This window comes from Rhinichthys klamathensis, unplaced genomic scaffold, assembly GCF_029890125.1.
Source record: "Rhinichthys klamathensis goyatoka isolate OS25496 unplaced genomic scaffold, OSU_Roscu_1.1 h1tg000603l_1, whole genome shotgun sequence".
Taxonomy (NCBI): Eukaryota; Metazoa; Chordata; class Actinopteri; order Cypriniformes; family Leuciscidae; genus Rhinichthys; species Rhinichthys klamathensis.
The window spans coordinates 170,800-195,845 of record NW_026607058.1 but is presented as its reverse complement, the minus strand read 5'-3'; the positions used below and the strand labels follow the sequence as shown (position 1 = coordinate 195,845).

The 25,046-nt window shown below is 41.6% G+C and overlaps 1 protein-coding gene across 1 annotated transcript; it reads left to right on the top strand.

Annotated features, from left to right (window-relative positions):
- The first annotated feature begins 6,095 nt into the window (after positions 1–6,095).
- Positions 6,096–24,742, top strand: LOC130075795 (cathepsin Z-like). Its single transcript, XM_056240560.1, is given in 10 exon segments — positions 6,096–6,118; positions 6,220–6,334; positions 6,424–6,571; positions 15,229–15,643; positions 23,485–23,648; positions 23,756–23,935; positions 24,053–24,139; positions 24,142–24,202; positions 24,281–24,446; positions 24,532–24,742. Coding segments are annotated over 10 exon segments (1,506 nt in total). The 3' UTR covers positions 24,679–24,742.
- Positions 24,743–25,046: the final 304 nt, after the last annotated feature.

Genomic DNA, 25,046 nt, shown 5'->3' with positions numbered 1-25,046 from the left:
TTCACTATCTTGGAATAATCGCGGATGAACCGTCGATAGTATCCCGAAAATCCCAAGAATGATCTTAGCTCTTTTAAGTTCTTTGGTTTTGGCCAGGTCTTAAGAGCACTGATCTTTTCAGGATCCGTCGAGACTCCTGTCTCCGATATGATATGGCCTAGGTACCGGACTGAAGTCTGGAAGAATTTGCATTTTTCTGGGGATAATTTCAACCCATACTCTCCTAGTCTTCGCAGTACTTTTAGAAGCCGTTCTTCATGTTCCTCAGGGGTCTGGGAAAACACTATTAAATCATCAAGGAACACCAAGACCTCGGTGAGATGTAGATCCTCCATGCACCTTTCCATCAAGCGTTGGAAGGTACTTGGTGCATTGGTAATTCCTTGAGGCATCCGATTAAATTCCCAAAATCCTAAGGGACAAGAGAAAGCGGTTTTGTATTTGTCAGACTCCTCCATTTCTATCTGGTAATAACCAGACTTCAAGTCCAGAACTGAGAACCATCGAGAACCCGTTAAGGCAGAGAAAGACTCTTCGAGGTTAGGCAAAGCATAGGAATCTTTCACAGTTTGTGAATTTAGCTTCCTGTAGTCCACACATAGTCTCACGTCGCCATTCTTCTTTCGTACGACTACGATTGGGGACGCAAACGGAGACTCAGATTCCCGGATCACTCCTGACTCTTTTAACTCTTGCAAATGCCGTCTGACAGCAGCCAGGTCATGAGGGTGGATAGGGCGTGCCCTTTGCTTACAAGGGGTTTCGTCAAACAGCTTGATGTGATGCTTGACCTTGGATGTTCGACCAAAATCAAGGTCATGTTGCGCAAAGACATCAGACATATCACTGAGCTTCTTACTGATTCTATCCTTCCACTCTTTGGGCAACGGTGAGTCCCCAAAGTCAAAGGTAATCCCTGCTTCGGAACAGCTTTGACCAGCAGGTACAGATCCCACCTTGCGTTCTTGAGGGATGATACTCTCGATGGCATGCACTTCAGCAACCACAGCATTTGGCTGCAGTACTACATCCCGATGCGACTCATTCCGTAGCTGGACAGTCAACTTTTGCGTGGGGAATGGTGGCGCTTGAACTACACCTCTTGAAAAAAGAATACCTCCAGGGAGGAAGGAGTTTGATGGGGGCTCCAGAAGAACACATTCTTTAGTGGATAAGCAATTCACATTTGTTTTTCCACAGAGAGCAACGGTCTGCTGTGCCGGAATCACTACGGGCTCCTTGCTTTGTAGTCTCACCAATCCAAGGCATCCATTGGCATTCTGTTTATGCCGTAATTGCAGAGTTTTGAGCACAGCACTGTACCCGTATCGTGGAGAATGGTGTTCAAGGATATTCAAGTTAGAACATTCAGCATACAAAGAATCAAGCGTATTCATCCCGATTAAGACTTGAGATTGTTTTTCTGGTTTGAAGTCAGGAACGACTAGTGCCAGTGTGGAAATTTCAACCTCAGATCCGACCATGTCCTCTGGAAAAGTTATTGGAATTTCGACATATCCTTTGTATGGAACTGGCTGACCATTTGCTCCACTGACCTCAAGCAGAAGATTCAGGGGCTTGATGGGATGATTAATCAAGCAAGCTTGGTAAACGGACCAAGGAACTGTGGTCACCTGCGACCCTGTGTCAAGTAAGCAATGACATTCAGTTCCTGAGATTTTCACTTGCGCTGTACACTTGGATCCGACCAGACGCTGAATACGAAATTTGTGGTGTGGGCCTGAATTTATTCTGGGGGGACAACTTTTAAGTTCACTAGCTCCAGTTTGTCCCGCAACTGGAACTGTTAGGCGTTTAAAGAAGCTGCACCAACGTGACTGTTCTCTTGATCCCACTCTTGTTGCTTCAACCGCAGTTCGTTCCTTTTCTTTTCAACTAGCCTGGGGTTCGGAGAATTTTCGCAGGTAACAGAGATGTGGCCATCTTCACCACATCTGAAACAGTAACCAGGGCGTGGTCTGGATTTCGTGACAGGACCACCGGTTGACTTAGACGGTTGTTTAGCAATAAACTCAGGAGTGCTAGGAGAGGGTGAAGTCTTATGCTTGGGTTTGACAGTCTTTCTGGACTTCGGGAGGGTCAGTGAAGTTAACTGCTCCTTTAGCTCAGCAATTTGCTTCTTCAATTCAGCGGTCTCAGACAACAACTTTGACTCATGAGGAAGTTTGTTTGAAATGGCAGCATCTTGGCTATAAGCATGAGCAGATCTAGGGGATGGCTGCGGTTTCTGCTTAGAAGCACTGATGTGGGTTCTCATGCGCAACCATTTCTGTGCACTCTTGTCTTCTCTGGTTCTAAGGGAACGCAGTAAGTCTTGGAAATCGATAGGGTCATCTCTACGAGTTTCGAGACGAAGCTCAGAAATAAGGATGTCATCCCAGCAGCCTCTGCAAAACTGCCGTAGGAGATGATGGTTGGCCTCAGACGATTTAATCCCACCTCCTCTGACTGCCTTGCTCAAAGCAACTTGAAGCCTTTGGAGATAGCTAGATGCTTTCTCTCCATCATTCTGAAATGTGTTCATGAATTTTGAGAACAACTCATCACCATCATCGATCGCACCATAAGCTGCATCAAGCACATTAAGGTAAGCTCTGGGAGAAACACGGGGCCCTAAAGACTTGACAATATCAGTGGCAGGAGGTAAGAGACTCTCCATAATTCTCCTTACCCTTTGTAAGTCAGACACAGAAGGGTCATCAAAGAGTAATTCAACATTACAACGCCAAGTGTCGTAATCAGATTCATGATTGGGCTGGGGAATTCTCCCTGAAAAAGGACGGAGCCTAACTACAGCAGTGGATGGAATTGCTGCAGCGACTTCACTCTTTACTATATGCTCCACAATAACTTTCTGCACCTCGGCAGGATTGAGCTGAACGTGACTCATGGTGCCTGACAGCTGTTTTTCAGACCTTGGTAAGTCATCTTGATCAAAAGTTGGCTCATTGTGAATGGAACAAGGACTCTGGACATTCCTCTTGGATGCATTCTGCTCTTTAATGGAATTGAGCTCATCAAGCGCAGGCTCATCTGCATCCACCTCATCTGGAATTAAGGAGCTTGAGATCTGCGAGAGTTCCTCTCGTAGCAAAGCATTGAAGGATTTTCCACTTTGCTTAGCAATGGTTTTCAGGGTGGATAAGTAAGAGGTTGTGGCACCAAAACTCTCCTCACAAGAGTAGACACTGCTCAGGGCTCTTATCTGGTAAGTTAAGCTTGGGTCGTCTTTATCTGTGTAGTTAAGAGGTAGCAAGTGACTTATTGATTCAATAGCTGATCCAAAGTTGTACTCTACAATGGTGTGGTCATGATACTTGGACTCAGGATCGTTAATGGGAAGGACTCTTGCGATGGTACCATGACGTTTTAGAAGATCAAGGACCTCTTCATCCTCAAGAGTGTTAATTGTCCCACTAACTAGAAGAGCATTTAAAATTTTGACACTTTCCTTCTGTACTATTTCCATGTTTTCAAAGTCAATTTACTTGCCACACTAATAAACTGATTTGAATGTCTCTTTTGTCGATTTTTCTTTTTGGATGTAAAGTATAAATAAAGCTATTAATTACACCTCCTGGCTGGCTCGCCACTTTTTATGTAGCACACGTGTCAAATAATATTGCACTTGTTACTAGTTTCAACCATAGGCCAGTAGGTTCGACTATGGAGGTGTAATAAAGACAAAACTGGTTAAATAATAAAGTAAATCTTTATATTTAAATGAATGACTGGAGTAATTGTTGATATTCAAAAGAAAGAAAAACAAAACAAAACAAATTGTCAGTTCTTTTTGTTCAATGTAAAACCACAGTTATAGTGATTCACTTCAATTCACAATAAGTGAACAATTTCACTTGACTCTTTTGTTTGTTCAATCAGTTTGGGTTCACCCTCTAGGCTATAAAGATTCCTAGAATACTACACTTTCAATATAAAATAGAACCCCATAAACATTGATAAATGTTCACAATTGAAAAGTTTGACAGTTCACTAAATCAAGTTCAAACATAAAATAAAATGTACAAAATGCAAAAACAACAGTTCAGAAGAAAACAATTCACATAGGTCAGTTCAAAAGACTCATTTGAACTGTTCAGTTCAAAAGGTTGAGTTGGAAAAGTTCACTTCAAATTCGTTAGAGGATCCGATTCAAAAGATCCGATTCAAAAGATCTGATTCAAAAGACTCAGTTCAGAAAATCCACAGTTCGTTAGAATCGCGGAAAAGTGATTCAACAGTTCCAGAGAAGATCTTTTTGCACAGAGAAACAAAATACTCTGAGCAGTCTTTCAAAAATAAAACTCAGTCCCGTTTAGGAAAAACTAGCAGGCAATCAGAACATTCCTACCCAATTCCACGGGTGTTGGATTAACTCAAATCTCGCATCAAGCATTAACGTTCATCTCGCTGGGAAGGCTCGCCATCTTAGGTCGTAATGCTGAAAAGAACGCAGTTCCAGCGTAGCACAAAAAACCTGACCTGCATGTGCAACAGGCAGCAATTAGTTCACAGCACATTAAATTCACAGCTTTTAGTTTAACAGCAGTAAATTAGATTAAATAGTAACACTCGTTATCCTGTTCAGCATATAACAGCTACATGTCCATCGAAATTCGACAGCTTAGATAACATTATGCAACTTAAACATCATAAAATCACTCGTTCAATAACGAACATGAACATCACAAACTCATATACACATATTTTAAACATTACATCACTTTTTGCTCGTTAAACATCAGATCTTATCAGCATTTCATACTGACGAAAAAAATACGTTTTCACTCTCTCTCTCAATTTAACACATCAATACACAATTAATCACATTTATGAAAGTTTACACATTTCAAAATGTGTACTCACCAAATCCAAAGAAATTAGATCATATAAATGTCTCCTATTCAGTCCTCTCTGACGATTTTAACTTGTACACAAAGTTATGCTGCTGCTCGTCTCACAGTCACGCAGAGAAAAGAAAATGGATTCGCCCATACAGCACTAACGTGGTGGGGCGGGACTTCAACATAAACCTCACGTAATTGGACAAATCAATAAAATGTCAATCATCACACTGACATGCATTTCTTTTTGATTTTATATTTTTCTTACACTTTTTTACTAATTCTGATTAGTTTATTATTTTAACAATTCTCTAATTAATTCCTTTTTATAATTCATTAGCAAAATTATACAGGGTTACACGTTTGTACAGAATAACACAAAATTAGTAAAAGAACAAATATTGCAGTACGAAATATCTCCATGCTGAACCTTTTTTGCACTTCCTGATTTCCCTACTTGAGAATCCTTGTCCAATGAATGGACGACCTTAGCACACGTGTGGTTTTGTTGACAAATTTTGGTTCACTTGCAAAAAGAGCAGTGTGAAAGCGAACCGTACCAAAAAAAAAAAAAAAAAAAATTATTTGGTCCGGACCAAAGAAAGTGAACTATCGGACTTTCCTGGTGTGAATACACCCTTAGATTTTATGGTAATAGGTTCTTTTCATTGCCATACAGTGAAATTACTGAACACAAATATACAAGCTTGTTAAAAATTATAATTCATTTAAACTACTACATCTGAAGTCAAATATATAATGTTATATATATATATATATATATATACACATTTGACTTCAGATGTAAAGTGACATCTTAAAATTTCTTCTAGAATTATAGTTTTTATCAAGCTTGTATATTATGATATATATATACACACAGACATATATTCAAATACATCATGCATAAGAAATGGATCATATACATATAAATACATACATATTATATTTATAAATAAGCCAACACAGGAAACAAGTGTCTTGTTGATTCAAATTGTATTTTATATTAAAACTATATAAATGTTTACAGATTGTGAGCCCTACAACCTACTGCCACCTGAATGCTGCTGTGCCAATTCTTTGGCTGTATTTTGAAGATGGAGCTGACCGGGACCGGGGCGTAGGTCAGCTCCATCTTCAAAATACAGCCAAAGAATTGGCACAGCAGCCTCCGACTTTCACGGCAGTCCATCCAGTCCCTGATTGCTGCAGTGAAACCAGATTGCGACCATGGGTGGGAAAAGGACGTTGAGGTGCTGGTGTTCCTTTACTGGCTGGCCCATGCAGCATCGTACCGGGTCGTGCCACTCGCCTTTGACATCCCGAAGTCTACTGTGCACGACATTGTGCACAGAATGAGCAAGGCAGTCATCAGCATTTTGAGACAAGTTATCGCTTTCCCCAGCGTAGATGACCTGGAGGCAGTGGGAGCAGGTTTTACCCAGCTGGCAGGGTCTCCAGCTTTCAGTGTAGTAGCTGGTGTATCACATCCGCATCAAACCACTAGCAAGTGACGTCCAGTGCTACTTCAACCGGAAAGCTGTTTAATTCTTTCCAGCTGCAGGCCATCACTGACCACCAGGGGAAGTTCCTCGACATTTTTGTTGGGTATCCTGGGTCGGTGCACGATGCCAGGGTGCTGAAGAACAGCCCTGTGTACACTGGCCGGCTGTTTCCTCCTGCAGGAAAGTGCATCCTTGGAGATGGTGGGTATCCTTGCCTCGTCTTGTACACATGCGTTGAAAAAAAACCATATTGAATCATTTTAAAGTGATGCCCTACAAATGAGATTGCTATTATCAAAGTCCCTTTAGATCTTTTTAGAAACCTGTGAAAGTTACCTTACTGAAGCTGCTAAAGTTAATTGTCTTTCCTCATGACACCACCATAATAAAAATGTTTTAATACTTTTCCTTTTGGTGGTGCTTTAAGCTCTATTATACTACTTTATGCCTAAGTTATGTGATTTTGTTTTAAGCTTTGTATTCTGTATCCATTTAAAAGTTAATACACAAAAATAAAGCAAATACATTTTAAAGGTGTCTGAAGTGTGTGGGTATTTCTCTACAGTGCGGCATTCATAGTCAGACAATATATTTTTCAGATATACCTGGAATTTGCTTGTAAAACATATAATTCGTTAAAAGATTGCATTACAGGGCCAAACATGAGCATGATTCAACCATGACAGAATTCTTATTTTGGGGTGAACTATAAAAAGAATAAAAAATAACGGTAACACTTTACTTGAAGGGGTGTGCATAAGACTGACATGACACCTTCATAATAATGACATGACACATGTTTGTTTATGACAACTCATTAAGTGTCATTTGCTCAATTATTAAATTTTTAATGCAAATATGACATTTTTTGAGACAAACTTGACACTGACAGGTTATGATGTAGGCCTATTGGTTTATGTCAAGTTGTCATGACAAAGACATCTCAAACTGTCATATTTGCATTAAAAATGTCAAAATTGAGCGAATGACACTTAGTGACAGTTGTCATAAACATGCATAAAACCACCTTAATATTAATGACATGTGTCATGTCATGATTATAAAGGTGTCATGTCAGTCTTATGCACACCCCTTCAAGTAAAGTGTTACCAAAATAACTTACTTTATATTTTTGTTTAAGGTTTTGCCCTCTAGGCTCTGCTCTGTGATAAAAACTCTGCAATAAATGCACAGAAATCAAGCATAAAAGAAATGCAGTAAGAGCTTGAGTCGAAATGTTTACATCTAAGTTACAAATAACTTACCATTGAATCTACATATTCTTAATCTACCATTTTGCCCCTGCAAAATCAACACAGGATTTAACATGTGATGAACTATGGTCAATCTATTAATGTTACATTGACAAGTTGAGGTAAGTTACACTTGTTAACAGTAGTTTGCTATGTAGCCAACACATATTTCATAATAACAACACTGGTAAAGGAGAAATAAAATCGTTTTAAAATAAAAAAAATAAAAGTTGTGTAACTATCTCATTAAACTGCGAAACAACGAACGTCTTTGTGATTTAGCTAACGTTAGCTGACAGGCATTGATTAGCTCGTTCTGTTCGGTAATAATGATAATGATAAAAAGTGTCATTTTACAGCCAATTCAGAAAATTGTACCCGCGATTTACATTATTTAAACGTTTAACACGTCAATCGTTTACTTATATGATGTTAAACAAACACAATTTAACCACAAATAAACAAAAAGTGTTTTATATAGTACTTACACTTGAAAACTCCCGCGTCTCCGGTTTCCGGCATTTTCAAATATAATGGCGACAACTCCTCTCCCGTGGCATCATGGGATAGCAAAGTGTCCATCGTATGCGCACTTCAGAATCTCGCCGGAAGTAGTAGGTCATCCGGGTACTTTTCGCATACTGTTTTTCGAATTCTATGATTTCGGACATACTACTCTGCTTGCGTACTGTTTTTCGCATACTATATAGTATGGAAGTACGCGATTTCGGACGCAGCCCATCTTACCTCAAACGATAAAAAATCATGCATTAATCGATAATAATGATAATCAATCAAAATCCTAGATTTGACTAATTTTACAAAAATTGCTACCAAACTGTTGCAAACATTTTGCTCAATTTTTTCTTTTCTTGTGGTATAAATCGCCATTTTTGCCTGACCTAACAAGAAATTCAACAATTGACATCTATGACGAAATTTCTTCACATATTTAAATCCACAAATAAACACTTTCATTGAAAAAACCTCATCAAAAGAACCAAAAAATTCTCTCAATATCTCAAATAAAGGTTTTAACCTCACACAGTGCATAAAATCATGAAAAATAGTCTCTTTCTCCAAACAAAAAGGGCAGCCTTCAGTCACTTCAGAATTGATCAAGGAGACGAAAGCATTTACTGCAATGGCACCATGTAACACTCTCCACTGTAAATCCCCAGTTTTTTTGACCAATGGTGACTTATACAAGGCTCTCCATTCTGGCTTTTCATCGACAGCAAGATTAAGTATATTTCGCCATGGTGTATCACACTTGTTATCTAAAGATTTCTTATTAAAAGCTTTTACACAAACCTTGTACAATTCTTTTCCAAGTACAACATTTGAACCCACAATCATTATTTCTTTACAATCTAAAAGCATGCTGCTGTGTTCTCCCAAAATGGGAGAAATACCCAACTTGGGAAAAGGGTCTTTACAGTCAGGGTTTATTAACCCGTGTGAGTAATGATCCAGCAGTTCTGTCTCTTCCTCAGTAAGGGCCGATCTCCACTTTTCAAGTGCTTTTGCTACTATACGGCATGATTTGAGTCCTAAATGCTCAGCAATCGCGGTCACATTCCTAAAAGCTGGTCCCGCTATTTGATGTAGATGATCAATTTCTGTCAACTTGGCGTTACACAAAGTCCTTTCTGGTATGGAAAAAGAAAACTCACGTGATAAGTCCAAACGTGAGCCACCGACCAATGGTTCTCGAAGTAACCAAAACAGAGAAGCAGCATTGCTTTCCCTGCTTTTCTTAAACAGAGACCAGACTTTTAATAAGTTACGATAAAAAACTGGAGAATTAGATAGTTTCAATCTTTGAGAGTCCAACCAGAATAAAGTTTTGTCCAATCCTAGCCCTTCGATATTCCGGAGGATCGCACAGGCAGCCGCCATCCAACTGGACTCCGAGGAGCACTTTAAAAGTCTCTGTACGTATTGCAGACGAAATGCAGCCGTTCGGCTCTGCAAGTGTATCAAACCAAGTCCTCCTTCGTCTTTTGATTGATACAACACACTTTTTGATACCCAGTGCATTCTGTCCCAGAAGAAATCGATTAACATTGCCTGGATTTTCATCAGTACATCTACTGGGGGATCTATACAGGCTAGGCGGTGCAAAAGTGCAGAGGCAACCAGATTGTTTATAATCAAAATTCTACCTTTATAGGAAATTTTAGGGAGTAAAAACCTCCACTTATCCAGTCGCCCTTTGACCTTTTCAACAGTGCCTTCAAAATTCTTTTTTACAACATTTTCATTTCCTACAAAGACTCCCAAATACTTAAAACCATCTCTTGTCCAGTTTAGTCCATCAGGAACTCTTGGTTCACCTTTTGGCCATTTTCCAACCAATATGGCTTCACTTTTTTTCCAGTTAACCTTTGCTGAAGAAAGAGTTTTGAAATCATCTAAAATCTTCAACATCACATTGATATCATTGGGTTCACCGATTATGACAATGACATCATCAGCGTATGCTGATAACTTAAAAACAGTAGTACAATTTGGCATACACAGTCCACACACATCAGATCTTAGTTTGTTTAACAGGGGTTCTATGGCTAAGGTGTATAACATACCTGACAGCGCACAGCCTTGTCTAACACCCCTGTACACACTGAACGGAGAGCATAAGTCACCATTAATCTTTAATATACTCTCAACGCCACAATACATCATTTTAATCATTTCAATAAACTCTGAACTAAAACCAAAGGCTTTTAAAACACTCCATAAATAAATATGCTCGACTCTGTCGAAAGCCTTCTCTTGATCGATTGATATCATACCAAAATCTACGTCAAAGATCTTTCCACAGTCAAAAATATCTCTGATAAAAGAAACATTATCAAAGATTCTCCTTCCTGGTACGCAATATGACTGATCTGGATGAACAATCGATTCAATGACTTCCCCCAATCTGATTGCCAAAGCTTTAGACAATATTTTGTAGTCGTTACATAATAAACTTACTGGTCTCCAATTTTTGATGTCGTTTAAATCGCCTTTTTTAGGCAATAAAGTAATAATTGCTCTACGGCAGCTTCTTGGCAGTTGTCCATTTGCCAGACTCTCATTAAAAACTGTTACTAATTCTGGACCCATTTCTACCCAAAACGATTTATAAAATTCAGTTGTAATGCCATCAATACCTGGTGCTTTTCCATTTCCCATTTTTTTAAGGGCATTTTCGAGCTCAACTAAACTCAAAGTTTTACTAATTTCCTCATTTGCATTTTTAGTTATTTGAGGTAAATTTTCAAAAAAATTCAAATTACCATCTTGCTCTTCGGAAATTTCACTTTTGTACAACTCTTTATAAAAATGTACAGCTCTCTTCCTAATATCCGAGGGATTTGTCAACAAAATCCCTTCTTCCGACTGCAAGGCATGAATGAACTTTTTCTGACCATTCTTTTTTTCTAGACTGAAAAAGAATTTTGAAGGAGCATCCATTAATTCTGCACTTTGAAAGCGGGATCTAGTGATAGCACCTTGTGTTGTACAACCTAGGATGTCAGATAACAAATTCTTTTTCTTTTTTATGTGCTCTATATAGGTGGCATCTTTTGTGGACTCTGCAAGCTCTTGTAGCTTCATCAACTCTTCTTCTAACATACTCATTGAGCTATTTTTCTCTTGTGGCGTTGTGAGTATATTGTTGACACAATTGTTTGATTTGTATTTTTACAAAATCCCACCACTGCTGCAATGTTAAGAAGGACGATTTCATAGCTTTAGCATTTGTCCAGAACTCTTTAAAAACTTCTCTAAAAAAAGTGTCAGATAATAAATTATTGTTGAAATGCCAATAAGCACTTTTTGATTTGACAAAACTTTTTGTTACAACACATTTTATCAAACTGTGATCGGAAAAACAAACCGGAATTATTAAACATTCTCTAAACATGCTTAATTGATGCTTAAAACCATAGAATCGATCAAGCCTTGCCAGCGATAACTGATTATCATGAGCGTGAGCCCAATACTGTCTCTGTATACCATGGAAATTCCTCCATATATCAATTATGCTATGAGACTTTTTCATTTGAATTAGCCTCTTTCTGGATTGCATGTGTGGTTCAACATGATTTCGATCTATAACATTTTCAGTACAATTAAAATCCCCTCCTAACATTAAAAAATCATCATTGTTACACTCATTTAAAACATCATCCAGAGTGTTCAAAAATACCATTCTTTCCAATGCCAATGTTGGAGCGTATACACAGACAAAAACAAAAGAACTATTTTCAAATACAGCTTTAATCCTCAGCAACCTTCCTTTAATTTTTTCCTCCACACTATAGGAATATGGAGTAAAATCTTTAGAAAATAGCACTGCAACTCCACCACTCAAAGAGGTATGATGGCTTAAAATCACTAATCCATCAAATTCTTTTACCCATTCTACAGCGTTTGATACATCAGTATGTGTCTCTACAAACAACACATCAATTTTCTTATATTTCATTAATTCAAAAACTTGAGCTCTCTTCTTAAAATCTCTTGCTCCGTTAACATTCAAGGAAGCAAAATGTATTTCCCCCATAAAGGATAAAGAAAGAGAGCAAAAGAAATAAAGCCATAAAAGATGCATAAATTTACCCATTCTGGCTGTTTTCACTGGGCTCGCCTGACTGACTACTTAATTTCGTAATAATTTTCTTAAGACGGTAAACCTCTTGATTAGTGAAACAACTTTCACTTCTAAAAATCTTTACCTTCTCAATGAACTGTATTATGTCAGGAAAATACTCCTCTAGTTTTACTTTTTTCACATTTTTCGTCACTTTCAAAAATGACTTAATATCCACAACAGTGTATGTTCGACTAGAGAAACCACTTTGGGGCAGACTAGCAGTGACACTACATTCTGAAATGTCACTTTCGCTCTCAGTGTCAGTCTGGCTCATGTGAATGCCATCTATTCTTTTTGCTTTTTTATCAGCAGGGCCATCCAACAACTTCCTTTTTTGGGGGATTTTAAAACAACATTCTTCATCTCCCAACACGGAATCACCATCTTCTGGATTTACCATAGCCTCATCTTCACTGTTACTGCCATCATCTGACTCACGAACTGCTTGTTCTATCCTCTGGGAACGTATAACCTCTTCCTCCCCAGCTGCAGCTACACTGACTTTTTCAACAATTTCTGAATTTTCCACACTCTCAGAAACCTTCTCTACCATTTTTTGGGCAACCGACGCCCTACTTGGACCCGGTATCTCCTCAACAACTGTAGCGATTTCCTCTTGCACTTCAATTGCACTTTCTGAAGCAACAGTTGATGCAGTTTTATTTACGTTTTCCTCTCTTTTTGGACAACCACGAATAAGGTGACCATTTTCACCGCAACCAAAGCACCTCATTGTATTAGTTGTAGCATATATCACATAATTAAATTCTTCATGTCGGAAATTTAGAGTCAGATCAAGTTCCTCAACGTTATCTTTCAGTACCATATAAACATAACGCCTGAAAGACACCACATGTTTCAACAACGATGACTTACTTCCAATTAAAATCATCTTAATGGGAGAGACCAGTTTCCCATACCTCGAGAGCATTCCAACTAGAACTTCGTTCTTGATGAATGGTGGCACGTTAGATAAAGTTACTCTCTTAGAGGGCGTAGAAAGAGGTAGCACTGAGGTAAAAATACCACCAATCTCTACACCACTCTCCACCAACAAGTTCGCTAATTCGATCGTCTTAACAAACAAAACAATCGCGTTGTTCATTCGCGACGCCGATAACACATTCTCATGACCAACTACTGCACTCACCGCTAAACTACACTCCTCTATACTTGCAGTAACATCGATTTTCACACCGTGACGCCTCGTTAGAAACTCCAAACTTTCCGCACCGGGAGCTGCCATTCTCCCAGTACACCGACTGGGAGTCAAACTCACCCAAACTAACCACCTTCCTCGCCAATATTCCCTTAAAAACCCAATATAAATACTAAAAACAATTACCAAAGATAGAAAAGGGTAGAAAAAGTTTTTCAAACACTCGTACCTTACACCGCCGTCACACACTCTCCATCCACGCACCTCACTCACTCAACGCATGCGCGCACACACACAGAGAGAGAGAGAGAGAGAGAGAGAGAGAGAGAGAGAGAGAGAATATGGTATTCAGAAGCGTCTGACAAAATATAAACCTTGGCTTTGACTACTTTTCTTTAAGGGATGCCCAATACGAGAGCTAGTTTCGATGCTTCCTCCACGCCTACTGTCAGACAAAAATAATAAAAACCGCAGTGCAGATTCATGTGTGATGATCAATAATCATAACGCCTGAGATTCAACATGGCTCGCGCGCCCCAGACAGCAAAATGTATTTGGGCCAGATTTGGGCCAGGTCTTCATTAGCATTTGGCGCAGATCCGCTAAACGGACCTGGGCCGGGCTCATTCTTTCCAACGGCCCAATACCGGAACAGGTTGGAATTACGGATCAGAGACAGATCTGGGCCAGCACTGGCCCAGTACAGTTATTAATGCCATGACATGTGGTGCAGATCTGGCCCAGATCCGTGACTCATATTTTACATCTGGGGCTCATCTGGCCCTGGTCTGTGATTCATATTTAGGCTATCAGACAATTAAGGCACAAACACCCAGACAATTTGTACTTTTCAAAAAACTTTTTTATTTTAAACTCATTTATTGCTCATAAGTTAAAGACATGCGATTCTTCCTCACTGCTCCTGTAAGACATACAAAAAGCACACAAAGCAAAGAAACAAAGAGTAAATATTAGATTCAATATTCAAAGATTCTTTATTACATGACATTATAGTAAAATGCTTGCACAAATAAATAATAATAAATGTGACTAAAGTGGTGTGGAGTGAGTAGTATTAAGGTAAGAGAGAATAAAAATATAAAAACTCGAGAGCACGTAGATGTGAATTTGAGAACTTGTACAATAAATATTACTTGTACGTGAACATTTACACTCACAGCTCCAATGTGAAAACCTGTAAAATTAAAATCTAAAGTTGAATGTTGAAAAATTTTGTAACACGAACTGGAGGTAAGCAACAGTAATTTGCAGGTAGTTTGATAGCTAACGTATCGACATATCATATATGTCGCACTCTACAGCCGGTATAATACAGTGAGAATTGATATGGTACTGACGTCGAACTAGTTTAATGTATTTGGACGTGGGAAGTCATTAATTTGTTATTGTTGCATGCAGACTGCAGTAGCTAGCAGCGGTCGCCGCTGGTAACGTTAGTGGGTAGCGCTATGGCTAACGTTATACGATTTTGCAGCTAACACACAATAGAGACGATATTCAGCAATTTTGGTGAATAGTAAGCAAATATTACAGATTCAGCTTTAAAGCCTATGTTCACATTAGTTGTGGATGTTTAAAAGAACCTATACTACCAGCTAACCGCCTGCTATACTACCCAGCTTATCTGACACGTCAGGTTGTCAGAATGTCAGTGTTTCGTTTTTAAACTTTTATTTTTAATATAATTGTGTAACAGACTAACATGAAATCAGCACCAGTTTACTTTTATAATGTACTTACTAAATTATACTTGTATAATGCACTTACCAATTAGCAAAGACGGTGCAGGCTGCAGTCTTCACTCTTGTCAGCGGGTTTATGCGGAGTGGCGCCCGCGCGTCTGGTCTGCGCAGCTCGCGCGGATCCGGTCCACACCCGCCGGGCGGACTCAATTCAGTTGTGGCGCGTATGGTCTGCGCAGCTGTCCCGGATCGGCGCCGCACCCGCCGGACGGACTGTCACAGTCGAAGCTACAGACAAGTCTGGCGCAGAGTTGGTGCAGATCTGCATATTGAGTGCGACTGCTGCGCGAATCTACTGATTCGAAAACGGACCTGGCACAGATGTAAATGCTGTCTGGGGCTGCTCCTTTATCTGTTAACTCTGTCTGGTGTTTTCGCCGGACGGTATTTTAATGAGAATGAGCCCTGCTTCAAACCCCACCCGAGGAGACACCTACAAGGAGTGAAGTATGACAGACCATCATTTTTCTAATCATTTTCCAGCTGAAAAATCTTGTGAGTATTCACTCTAATTGCTAGTTCAGGTTTGGCTGAAGGCTGCAGTTTGTCCGGTCAGAACAATGATGTCTCACTCAGGTTATATTCCAAATCGTAGGTTTATTAAATGTGCATAGATGTGTGGTTCTGTGAATACAAAATAAAGATATAAATATATATAAATGTATATAAATCACAAACAACTTATTTGGTAAAATACTGACGAATAGCGGTGAAATATAACACAATACAATCTCTATGATGATCTACTTGAAAAAGTGGGAATGGATGTGTGTGCGCTAACGCTGTACACGAGCTGTGCACGAGCTGTGCATGAGCTGTGCATGCGAGCATGGCTACTGCTACATGTGCGGTCGAACCGAGATGTAAACAACTGAGCGCATACGCGCGACCTGAGATACAACCGTGCATTGGTGATAAGGAATAAATATAACTAGAATACGTATAACATCAATATACATGGAATGGCAGTAATGTCACAGCAGTAGAATATAATTAAGTAAACAACCTTAAATGTAAACACAGCTACAGGCGGATTAGCATGCGCTGAGAACGTTCAACAATTATGTGATTACTTACAGTGTGATGCACGCACACGCACAATCGATAAATCTCCTTCGATTTGGGCTAATGCACTATTTCACTCTACAAACTATATACAGTATTCAGCCGATCTCCATTTCCCTTTATTATCCGTCTACTCTCTTCCCCTTCACTTCGCGAACTCCGGTGGAAAGTTTGGAACAGTCCATTTCTCGCTGAATGACAGGGGTGACTGGGAGAGTCCATGTGCCCAAGGGGAGCACTTTCTACAGCCGCCCCCAAATTCACAGTGTGAATTTGCCAACTTTAAGTGACTTTGCTACATTAAATCTAAAGCTAGTCGGGAAGAGAGGGCAGACAAATAATTTTGGCTACAGGTCGGGTGTAAGTTTTGCCGTTAACCTGTATTTCCGCAGATCTGACTCTCTTGTCCAACCCAGGAAAGACCTGAACAATTATCCCTACGGGCCAAAGAGCGCGGGGCAGTTGTTGGTCCACGATCATGACTGTGTCACCGACTTGCAGGTCAGCTTCTTCAGTCCTCCATTTCTGTCTGATTTGGAGGTTGGGTAGGTAGTGCTGAATAAAGTGCCTCCAAAAGTGGTCAGCCAAGAGCTGGCTATGTCTCCATCTCTTACGGCTCAGGAGTTCAGAGTTTTGGTATACCACTTGCGGTAATGAGGCATCTCGCCGCCCCATCAACAAGATGTTTGGAGTAACTGGATCTGGATCCGCGATGTCCGAAGAAGTGTAGCCAATGGGTTTGGAGTTGAGGATTCCTTCTATTTCTATGAAGACAGTTCTCAGCACTTCTTCTGTGACTGTCTGGCTGCCAATGGTGACGTGAAGTGCAGCCTTTAAAGAACGAATTTCTCTCTCCCAACATCCACCGAAATGGGGTGAACTGGGTGGATTAAAGATGAATCTTATTTGTTGGCTGGCGAGTTGGGCTTGAAGCTCAGGGTGAAGGGCGATGAATGACTCTTTCAGTTCCCTTTCTCCTCCTTTAAAGTTGGTGCCTTGGTCAGACAGGAGCTCAAATGGTTTACCACGCCTGGAGATGAATCGTCGTAAAGCCATCAAGAAGGAATCTGTGTCAATGCTGGTGAGTATGTCAATGTGGACTGCACGGGAAGTCATGCATTTGAAGATGATTCCCCATCTTTTCTCATTCCTGCGTCCCACCTTTATAGTGTAAGGTCCAAAGCAGTCCACACCTGTTGAATAGAAGACAGGTTGATGGATCCTCAATCTGGCAGGTGGGAGGTCCGCCATTCTTGGTGGATGTGGTTGACCCCGCCATCTCTGACACTCTGCACATTGTCGTTGATGGTTTCTGACTGCAGCCCGTCCCCGTATCACCCAGTATTTCCTCCGAAGTTCAGCAAACACCCTATCTGGTCCTGGGTGATGTAGCCGATCATCATAGTCCTTGATTACCAGTTTGGTAGTTGGATGAGACGAGTCGAGGACAATAGGATGTATTGTATCTTCCTCTAGCTGGCTGATCTGACGGAGACGACCGCCAACGCGCATGAGTTTGGTGTCCTCATCAAATTCCGGGGCTAAGCACAGCAAGCGACTATTTTTTGGCAAGGATTTACCTGCTCTGAGGAAGGACAGTTCGTCTGGAAATGAGTCAGTTTGGCTCTGATGGAGTACTGCAATTTCTGCCTCTTTGTAGTCATCTGCTGTTGGGATATCGGTGGCCGCCCTGTTGGCATGCTGGATGTAAGCCTTCAGTAACTCTGGAAGTGTATGGTATTTCTGTGGATCGGGAGTAGGTGGAGTCGAGATTGATAGGCCAATGAAGATTGGCTTTCTCAGTTCACTGTCCTGATCAATGGTCGTAAATGGTGGCATCTCCGGCCAGTGGTCAGTTGTCTGTCTGAGGAATTTTGGCCCCTTATTCCATCTGCTTTCCTGGCCTATGTCACACAGCAGTTTTCCCTTTGTGATGTCATCGGCAGGGTTCTCCTTTGATGGCACGTATCTCCAGTTATCAGACTCCGTGAGTTCTTGGATTTCTGCCACTCTGGTGCCTACGAACACTTTAAAACGACATGAGTGTGACAGCAGCCAGGTAAGGACAGTTGTGGAGTCAGACCACAGAGTAACACTGTGGATGGGCAAAGTTAGCTCTGTCTTCAGAACTTTTGCGAGTTGTGCACCTGTGAGTGCTGCACATAACTCCAACCGTGGAATGGTTTGCTGCTTTTTTGGGGCTACCCGAGATCTACTGGTTACAAAGGCTACTTCCACTCTACCTTCCAGGTTTTCAGTTCGTAAGTAGGCCACGGAACCGTAGGCTCGCTCTGAGGCGTCACAGAAAATGTGGATCTGCCTCATGCTGGTAAGCTGATCCAGTTCTTTACTGCAGTAAGCCCTCGGCAAAACAACGTGCTGTAAGCCATCCAGCTCACTCTCCCATGCTTTCCACAAGTTCAACAGATTCTCAGGCAGACGGGGATCGTCCCACTCTCTTTTCTTGTCCCATAAATTCTGTACGATCACCTTGGCCCGTGTTGTGAATGGCACAATATAGCCTATGGGGTCATACTGGCTAGCGAGGATATGATATATGCTCCGCATAGTTGGAAGTGGGTGGTCTGTCCGCCGCTGCTTATAGGAGAGTGTGTCTGATGAGCAATGCCAGTGTAACCCAAGAGTTGACTCTTGTGCATCTTGGTGACCTTCGCTGAGCCACTGGATGCTGCTTTGAGATCGAGCCTCAACTGGCAGGTGGCTGATGACCGATGGATCATTGCTCGCCCACTGTCTTAGGTCAAAGCCTCCGGAAGATAAGAGACTGCGGAGTCTGTCTACAAGACCTTTCGCTGTCTCACTTGAGGTGAAGCTCTGAAGGCAGTTGTCAACATAGAAAGATTTCTCTACTGAGAACTGTGTGTCTTCAGACTCACTGTGATCCAGGACGTGCTTCTGTAACGCGTATGTTGCGCAGCAAGGACTGCACGTTGTTCCGAATGGAAGTACTTGCCATTCATACACGTCTGGTGCCTTGTCTCTCTGAAGATTTCTCCAAATAAATCTCAGTAGTGGTTTGTCCTCAGGCAAAAGGCGCACCTGGTGGAACATCCCACGAATGTCACTACTAATGGCGATGGAATGTTCTCTGAATCGCAGAAGAACTGACAGAAGAGAAGGACTGAGTGGTGGACCAGGGAGCAAGTACTCGTTCAGGTTGTGGCCTTGGTAAGCAAACGAACAGTTGAAGACAACCCTTTTCTTTCCATTATGCTCCACCAAATGATGTGGAATGTACCAGCTCTCTTTGGAACAGTCCACCTGCTCAGGAGTGAGTTTTGTAATGTAGCCAGCTTGCTGTAACCTGACTATCTCCTCTTGGTAGGCCGCCGCTTGATCAGGATTCTTGTTCAGCCGATTCTCTATTCCCCTTAATTGTGGCAGGACAGCTTCTTTGGGTGCATGTAGACATGGCATATCTTTGGCACGTAGAAGAGGGGTCGCATAGCGCTGGATTCTGTTAACATCCACCCTCACGGTTTTGTCCTGGAGAAGTTGGATGGACTCTTTGTCTTGTCTAGACCTTGTCAGTACCTTCTCATTTTGATATGGAAGAATGTCCATTTTCCACAGTTTCTCCACATTCGCATAAAGGTCGTTAGTGGGCCGTAAGCTGGTGAAAAGACATTGCTGTGGGGAAAGTCTGCTGGTTAGTTCTTGTGCTGGTCCCTGTAGTGTCCATCCTAGGCGTGTTCTCACAGCAGCAGGGCCACCAGGTGGACCCAGTCTGACTGGTTCTATGGGTGTGATGAGGTGAGGGCAGTCAGAACCAATGAGAACTACTGGTTTCACTTTGTGAAGGTGCTGTAGTGGCAGGCCTGCAAGATGCTTGTACTTCTTCTGGAGTACCTTGACGGGATGCGTGTGCTCTGCTAAACCCAGGCTGTTGGCTGTGAATGCGCTCCGTATCATGAAAGCCTTACGAGGATTAGCCACTGAAGACACAGTAAAGGTCACAGCCGCCCCGTGAAGGGTCTGTGTATCTTGCCTGACTGTACGGAGAACTAAGTCCTCTGGCTGACCCTTCAGATTCAACTTCTGCACAGCTTCATGTAGGATGATGGTCCGCTCTGACCCATCATCGAGGATTGCATATGCCTCCATGGATTTGTTGCCGTTTCGGAGCAGAACTTTAGCCACCTTCAGCAGAATTTTATTGTCACAGGTTGGACGATCCACATACAAGACTGCACTGGCTGGAACCGATTCTTCTGTGGCTCTGCTCTGGTCATTTACATCATGTAAGGCCAGCAAGTGCTTTCTGTTACAAGATGGACAGAGGGCTTTCAGTGTGCAATTGGCAGCATGATGACCACGCCCACAGCGCCAGCATCTATTTTGGCCTTTAATCCAATTCACCTTCTGCTCTTTGTTGAGTAACTTAAAGTTCTCACAGCTGCTCAGGAAATGTCTGTTGTTGTCGCAGTATGGACAGTAAACATTCACCCCCTCTCTCTTAGCAGCAATTGGTTTGGGTGGATAAACTGGTGATGCTGGGCTGGCCTTTGGTTTCTCTGTACCAAGGAGGATGGTAGTGGGTTTGCGGGGCTGTCTAGAGTCTCTCCTCACCTCCCTCCTCGGCACTGTCGAAACTCTAGACTGACTGGTATAGTCAGTGTGGTCATCCTGAACTTGTAACTCGTACTCAAGCCAGTCCGCAAAGTCCAATAATGTGGGGATAGTGACATGAAGAGGATGAGTGTACCTCTTGAAACTGGACCTGAGATCATGTGGCAGTTTGCTCATCAGTCTGGACACATGTGATCCACACTCCAACTCGACATTGCCTTTCTGACCCAGCTGTTCCAACATACTGACCAGGGAACGCACTTGGAGTCCGAACATGCGAAACGTTTTCACATCTCCACTTCGAATGTTTGGTCCATCCATCAGTTCTGCAATGCGTTGTAAGGCTAGCTGATGTGGCTGGCCATACATTTTATTGAGGGCTCTCATGGTGTTTGTGAAAGGAAAGTTTGAGTTACTGTATGAGTCTGCCACAAGTAGGGCTTCCTCCAACTTAAGATGGTCAGTGAGGATCTGATATTTGAATCGCTCTGTTGCATCCTCAGGCAAAATGTTCTCCAATGCTATTCTCAGTCGAGAGAACTCCCTAGAATCAGGGGATGTTAGGAAGGGAATGGTTGGAGCAGGGCCTCGGTACATTTTCTCCTGCATTGATGAAGGCTGATAAAACTCTTGTCTGTGGCCTGGATGCGGAGGTGGTATACTGTTATATGCTGTGGTCTTGAACTCTGACTGATAAGCTGGAATGTGTTGGGAGGAACGAGCGTACCTGGGTTGAGGTGGGTCGCTGTAACGCACTTGTGATGGTACTCTATCAGGTATTGAGGAGGAAATGTCCATGTTTCTGAAATCCTCAGCTAATCCAAGGTGCTCATCTACTGTAGCTGGGCACAGCTCCCTAATGGCCGTAGGCGGCGTTGGGGGGGTTTTCCGTGGGGCTGGAGTAGGACGGAACCGTTGTGGAGTCTCAGGGCTCACCACAGGAGGAAAGGGACCTGGAGATAGCACTGGTAAAGTCACTGGCCTGGAGGGGGCTCCCCTGTCTGCCTTAAGACTTTGAAGTTCGTGATGTAACATGGCATTCTGTTGTCGCATCTCCTGTAATGCTGAAATAATCTCCGGAAGCTGGCTGGTTTGTAGCCGCAAGTCAGCGTTCTCGCGTTTCATCACCTTCAGCATGGCTGTAAGCTCTACTTCCTCTTCTCCTCGCCCATCGGATCTTTCACTTTGCCATTCATCTCTCAGTGTCCACTTATCCTGATCTAACTCTTGACTGACGGGAGAAGACGATCGGGTCTGTGCTACCATACTTGGTGACTGGAATCTGCTATGGCTGAAGTCTGGGAATGGCTGTCGATGTGGCAATGGCTCACCAAGCTCATAATCCACTAAATGAGTCGGTGGGTTGATCTGTCTTCGTGGACGCACGACAGGCGCTTCTCTCTCGGGTTGAGACATCTCTGTAGCAATTCACCAATCCGGCTCGAAGGACCATGAAAAATCTTGTGAGTATTCACTCTAATTGCTAGTTCAGGTTTGGCTGAAGGCTGCAGTTTGTCCGGTCAGAACAATGATGTCTCACTCAGGTTATATTCCAAATCGTAGGTTTATTAAATGTGCATAGATGTGTGGTTCTGTGAATACAAAATAAAGATATAAATATATATAAATGTATATAAATCACAAACAACTTATTTGGTAAAATACTGACGAATAGCGGTGAAATATAACACAATACAATCTCTATGATGATCTACTTGAAAAAGTGGGAATGGATGTGTGTGCGCTAACGCTGTACACGAGCTGTGCACGAGCTGTGCATGAGCTGTGCATGCGAGCATGGCTACTGCTACATGTGCGGTCGAACCGAGATGTAAACAACTGAGCGCATACGCGCGACCTGAGATACAACCGTGCATTGGTGATAAGGAATAAATATAACTAGAATACGTATAACATCAATATACATGGAATGGCAGTAATGTCACAGCAGTAGAATATAATTAAGTAAACAACCTTAAATGTAAACACAGCTACAGGCGGATTAGCATGCGCTGAGAACGTTCAACAATTATGTGATTACTTACAGTGTGATGCACGCACACGCACAATCGATAAATCTCCTTCGATTTGGGCTAATGCACTATTTCACTCTACAAACTATATACAGTATTCAGCCGATCTCCATTTCCCTTTATTATCCGTCTACTCTCTTCCCCTTCACTTCGCGAACTCCGGTGGAAAGTTTGGAACAGTCCATTTCTCGCTGAATGACAGGGGTGACTGGGAGAGTCCATGTGCCCAAGGGGAGCACTTTCTACACCAGCTAAATGCATGAATCAGTTTTACCATTATTTGGACATATTTGTTAAGTTATCGGCTCAGTTGTCACCCAGTGTACAGTCTGCTCACGTCATGGCAATTCGGCACATGAAATTAAAAGGTGAAAAGGTATGGCATCATGGTGGGATGACCGTTTGACACCGGTTTCTTTTATAATTATAAATGTAATGCCATTCCCCTCAAGGTTCATTTCTCATTTGGTTGTTAAATGAGGAGTTTTTTTTTTTTTTTTTTACTGGATTATCCTTGCTTGCTGTGAATGTCCTTTCAGTGTATAGATAGAGTATATAATGTATGTAGATGGTTGAACAACTTTTTCTTGAATTCTTCAGGACTGGACCACGTCCTTATGAATTTATGGATTTAAAAGACATCCCCAAAGAATGGGACTGGAGAAACATAAACGGCGTCAACTACGCCAGCACCACACGCAACCAACACATACCCCAGTACTGCGGCTCATGCTGGGCACATGGAAGTACTAGTGCGTTTGCAGGTGAGAGAAAATGTATTGATGAATTATTGAAAAATAAAATTCTAAAATTGCCGTTTTTGTCAGCCTATGTGACTTGATTTTTTTTTTTTTTTTTTTACATTTTTTAGATCGTATCAACATCAAGCGAAAATCGGCATGGCCATCTGCCTATCTCTCTGTCCAGAATGTGATTGACTGTGGCGATGCGGGTTCCTGCCATGGTGGAGATCATTCTGGCGTTTGGGAATATGCAAACACTAAAGGCATTCCTGATGAAACCTGCAACAACTACCAGGCCAAGGATCAGGGTAAAAAACTGTTCTGGTTGAGCATCTTGCTTAATTAGATATGCAGTCAGTGCTTGCAGTTATAATTTAATGTGCATTTCTGTTCCTGTTTCTGTTTTTGTCTTTTCTTTTTTTTAGATTGTACCCCCTTTAATCAGTGTGGAACCTGCACAACCTTTGGCGTGTGCAATGATATAAATAAGTACACTGTCTGGAAAGTTGGAGACTAGGCAACTTCAGTGGGCTGGAACAGATGAAAGCTGAGATCTATTCTGGAGGGCCCATCAGGTATACAGACTGGATTTGTACGATTAGGTTAAATATTTGAACCAACTTTAAGATATTTTTGACACTTTGCCTTTGTAGTTGTGGGATCATGGCAACAAACAAGCTTGATGCGTATACTGGTGGCTTGTATTCGGAGTATGTAGAGAATCCCAGTATAAACCACATCGTATCTGTTGCTGGTTGGGGCGTCGATGAGACTGGAGTGGAGTACTGGGTCGTCCGTAATTCTTGGGGAGAGCCATGGGTAAGCAAAACCTTAAAAGTTATGCTGGTGAATCCCTACACACAAGTTAGATGTTGAATGAATGTCCTACTCTTTTGTCATTTAGGGAGAGAAAGGTTGGCTCAGAATTGTCACCAGTGCATACAAGGGCGGCACTGGGAGCCAGAACAACCTCGCCATCGAGGAGGACTGCATGTACGGAGACCCCATCATACCCGAGAACTACCTGTATGCATCACATGATGAACTATAAAAACATTGACAGCCAATAAGGATCTATCCGACTTTAAAAAGCTTAAGCACTTAAAATGGCAGACAACATATAACCACAATGTGCGCTTAAACATAACTTTATCGTCCGTTTGGTGTGGATGTTAAAATAGTTATCATTAGTTACACATTTCATTCAAAAAATAATTTTCATCAGATCCAGGCAAACAGATGCTTCTTTCCAAAGAAATGTTTTATGGAAATAAGCTATTTTTTTCAAGGTTTTGTAATGATTTTTTAAAACAAATTTGTAACCATGATTGACTTATGTTGATCATAATCTTTATTTCTCGCTGACTCACTCAATATAAAATGACAGTTACTCCTAAAGATTATGATGTCTGGGTTAAA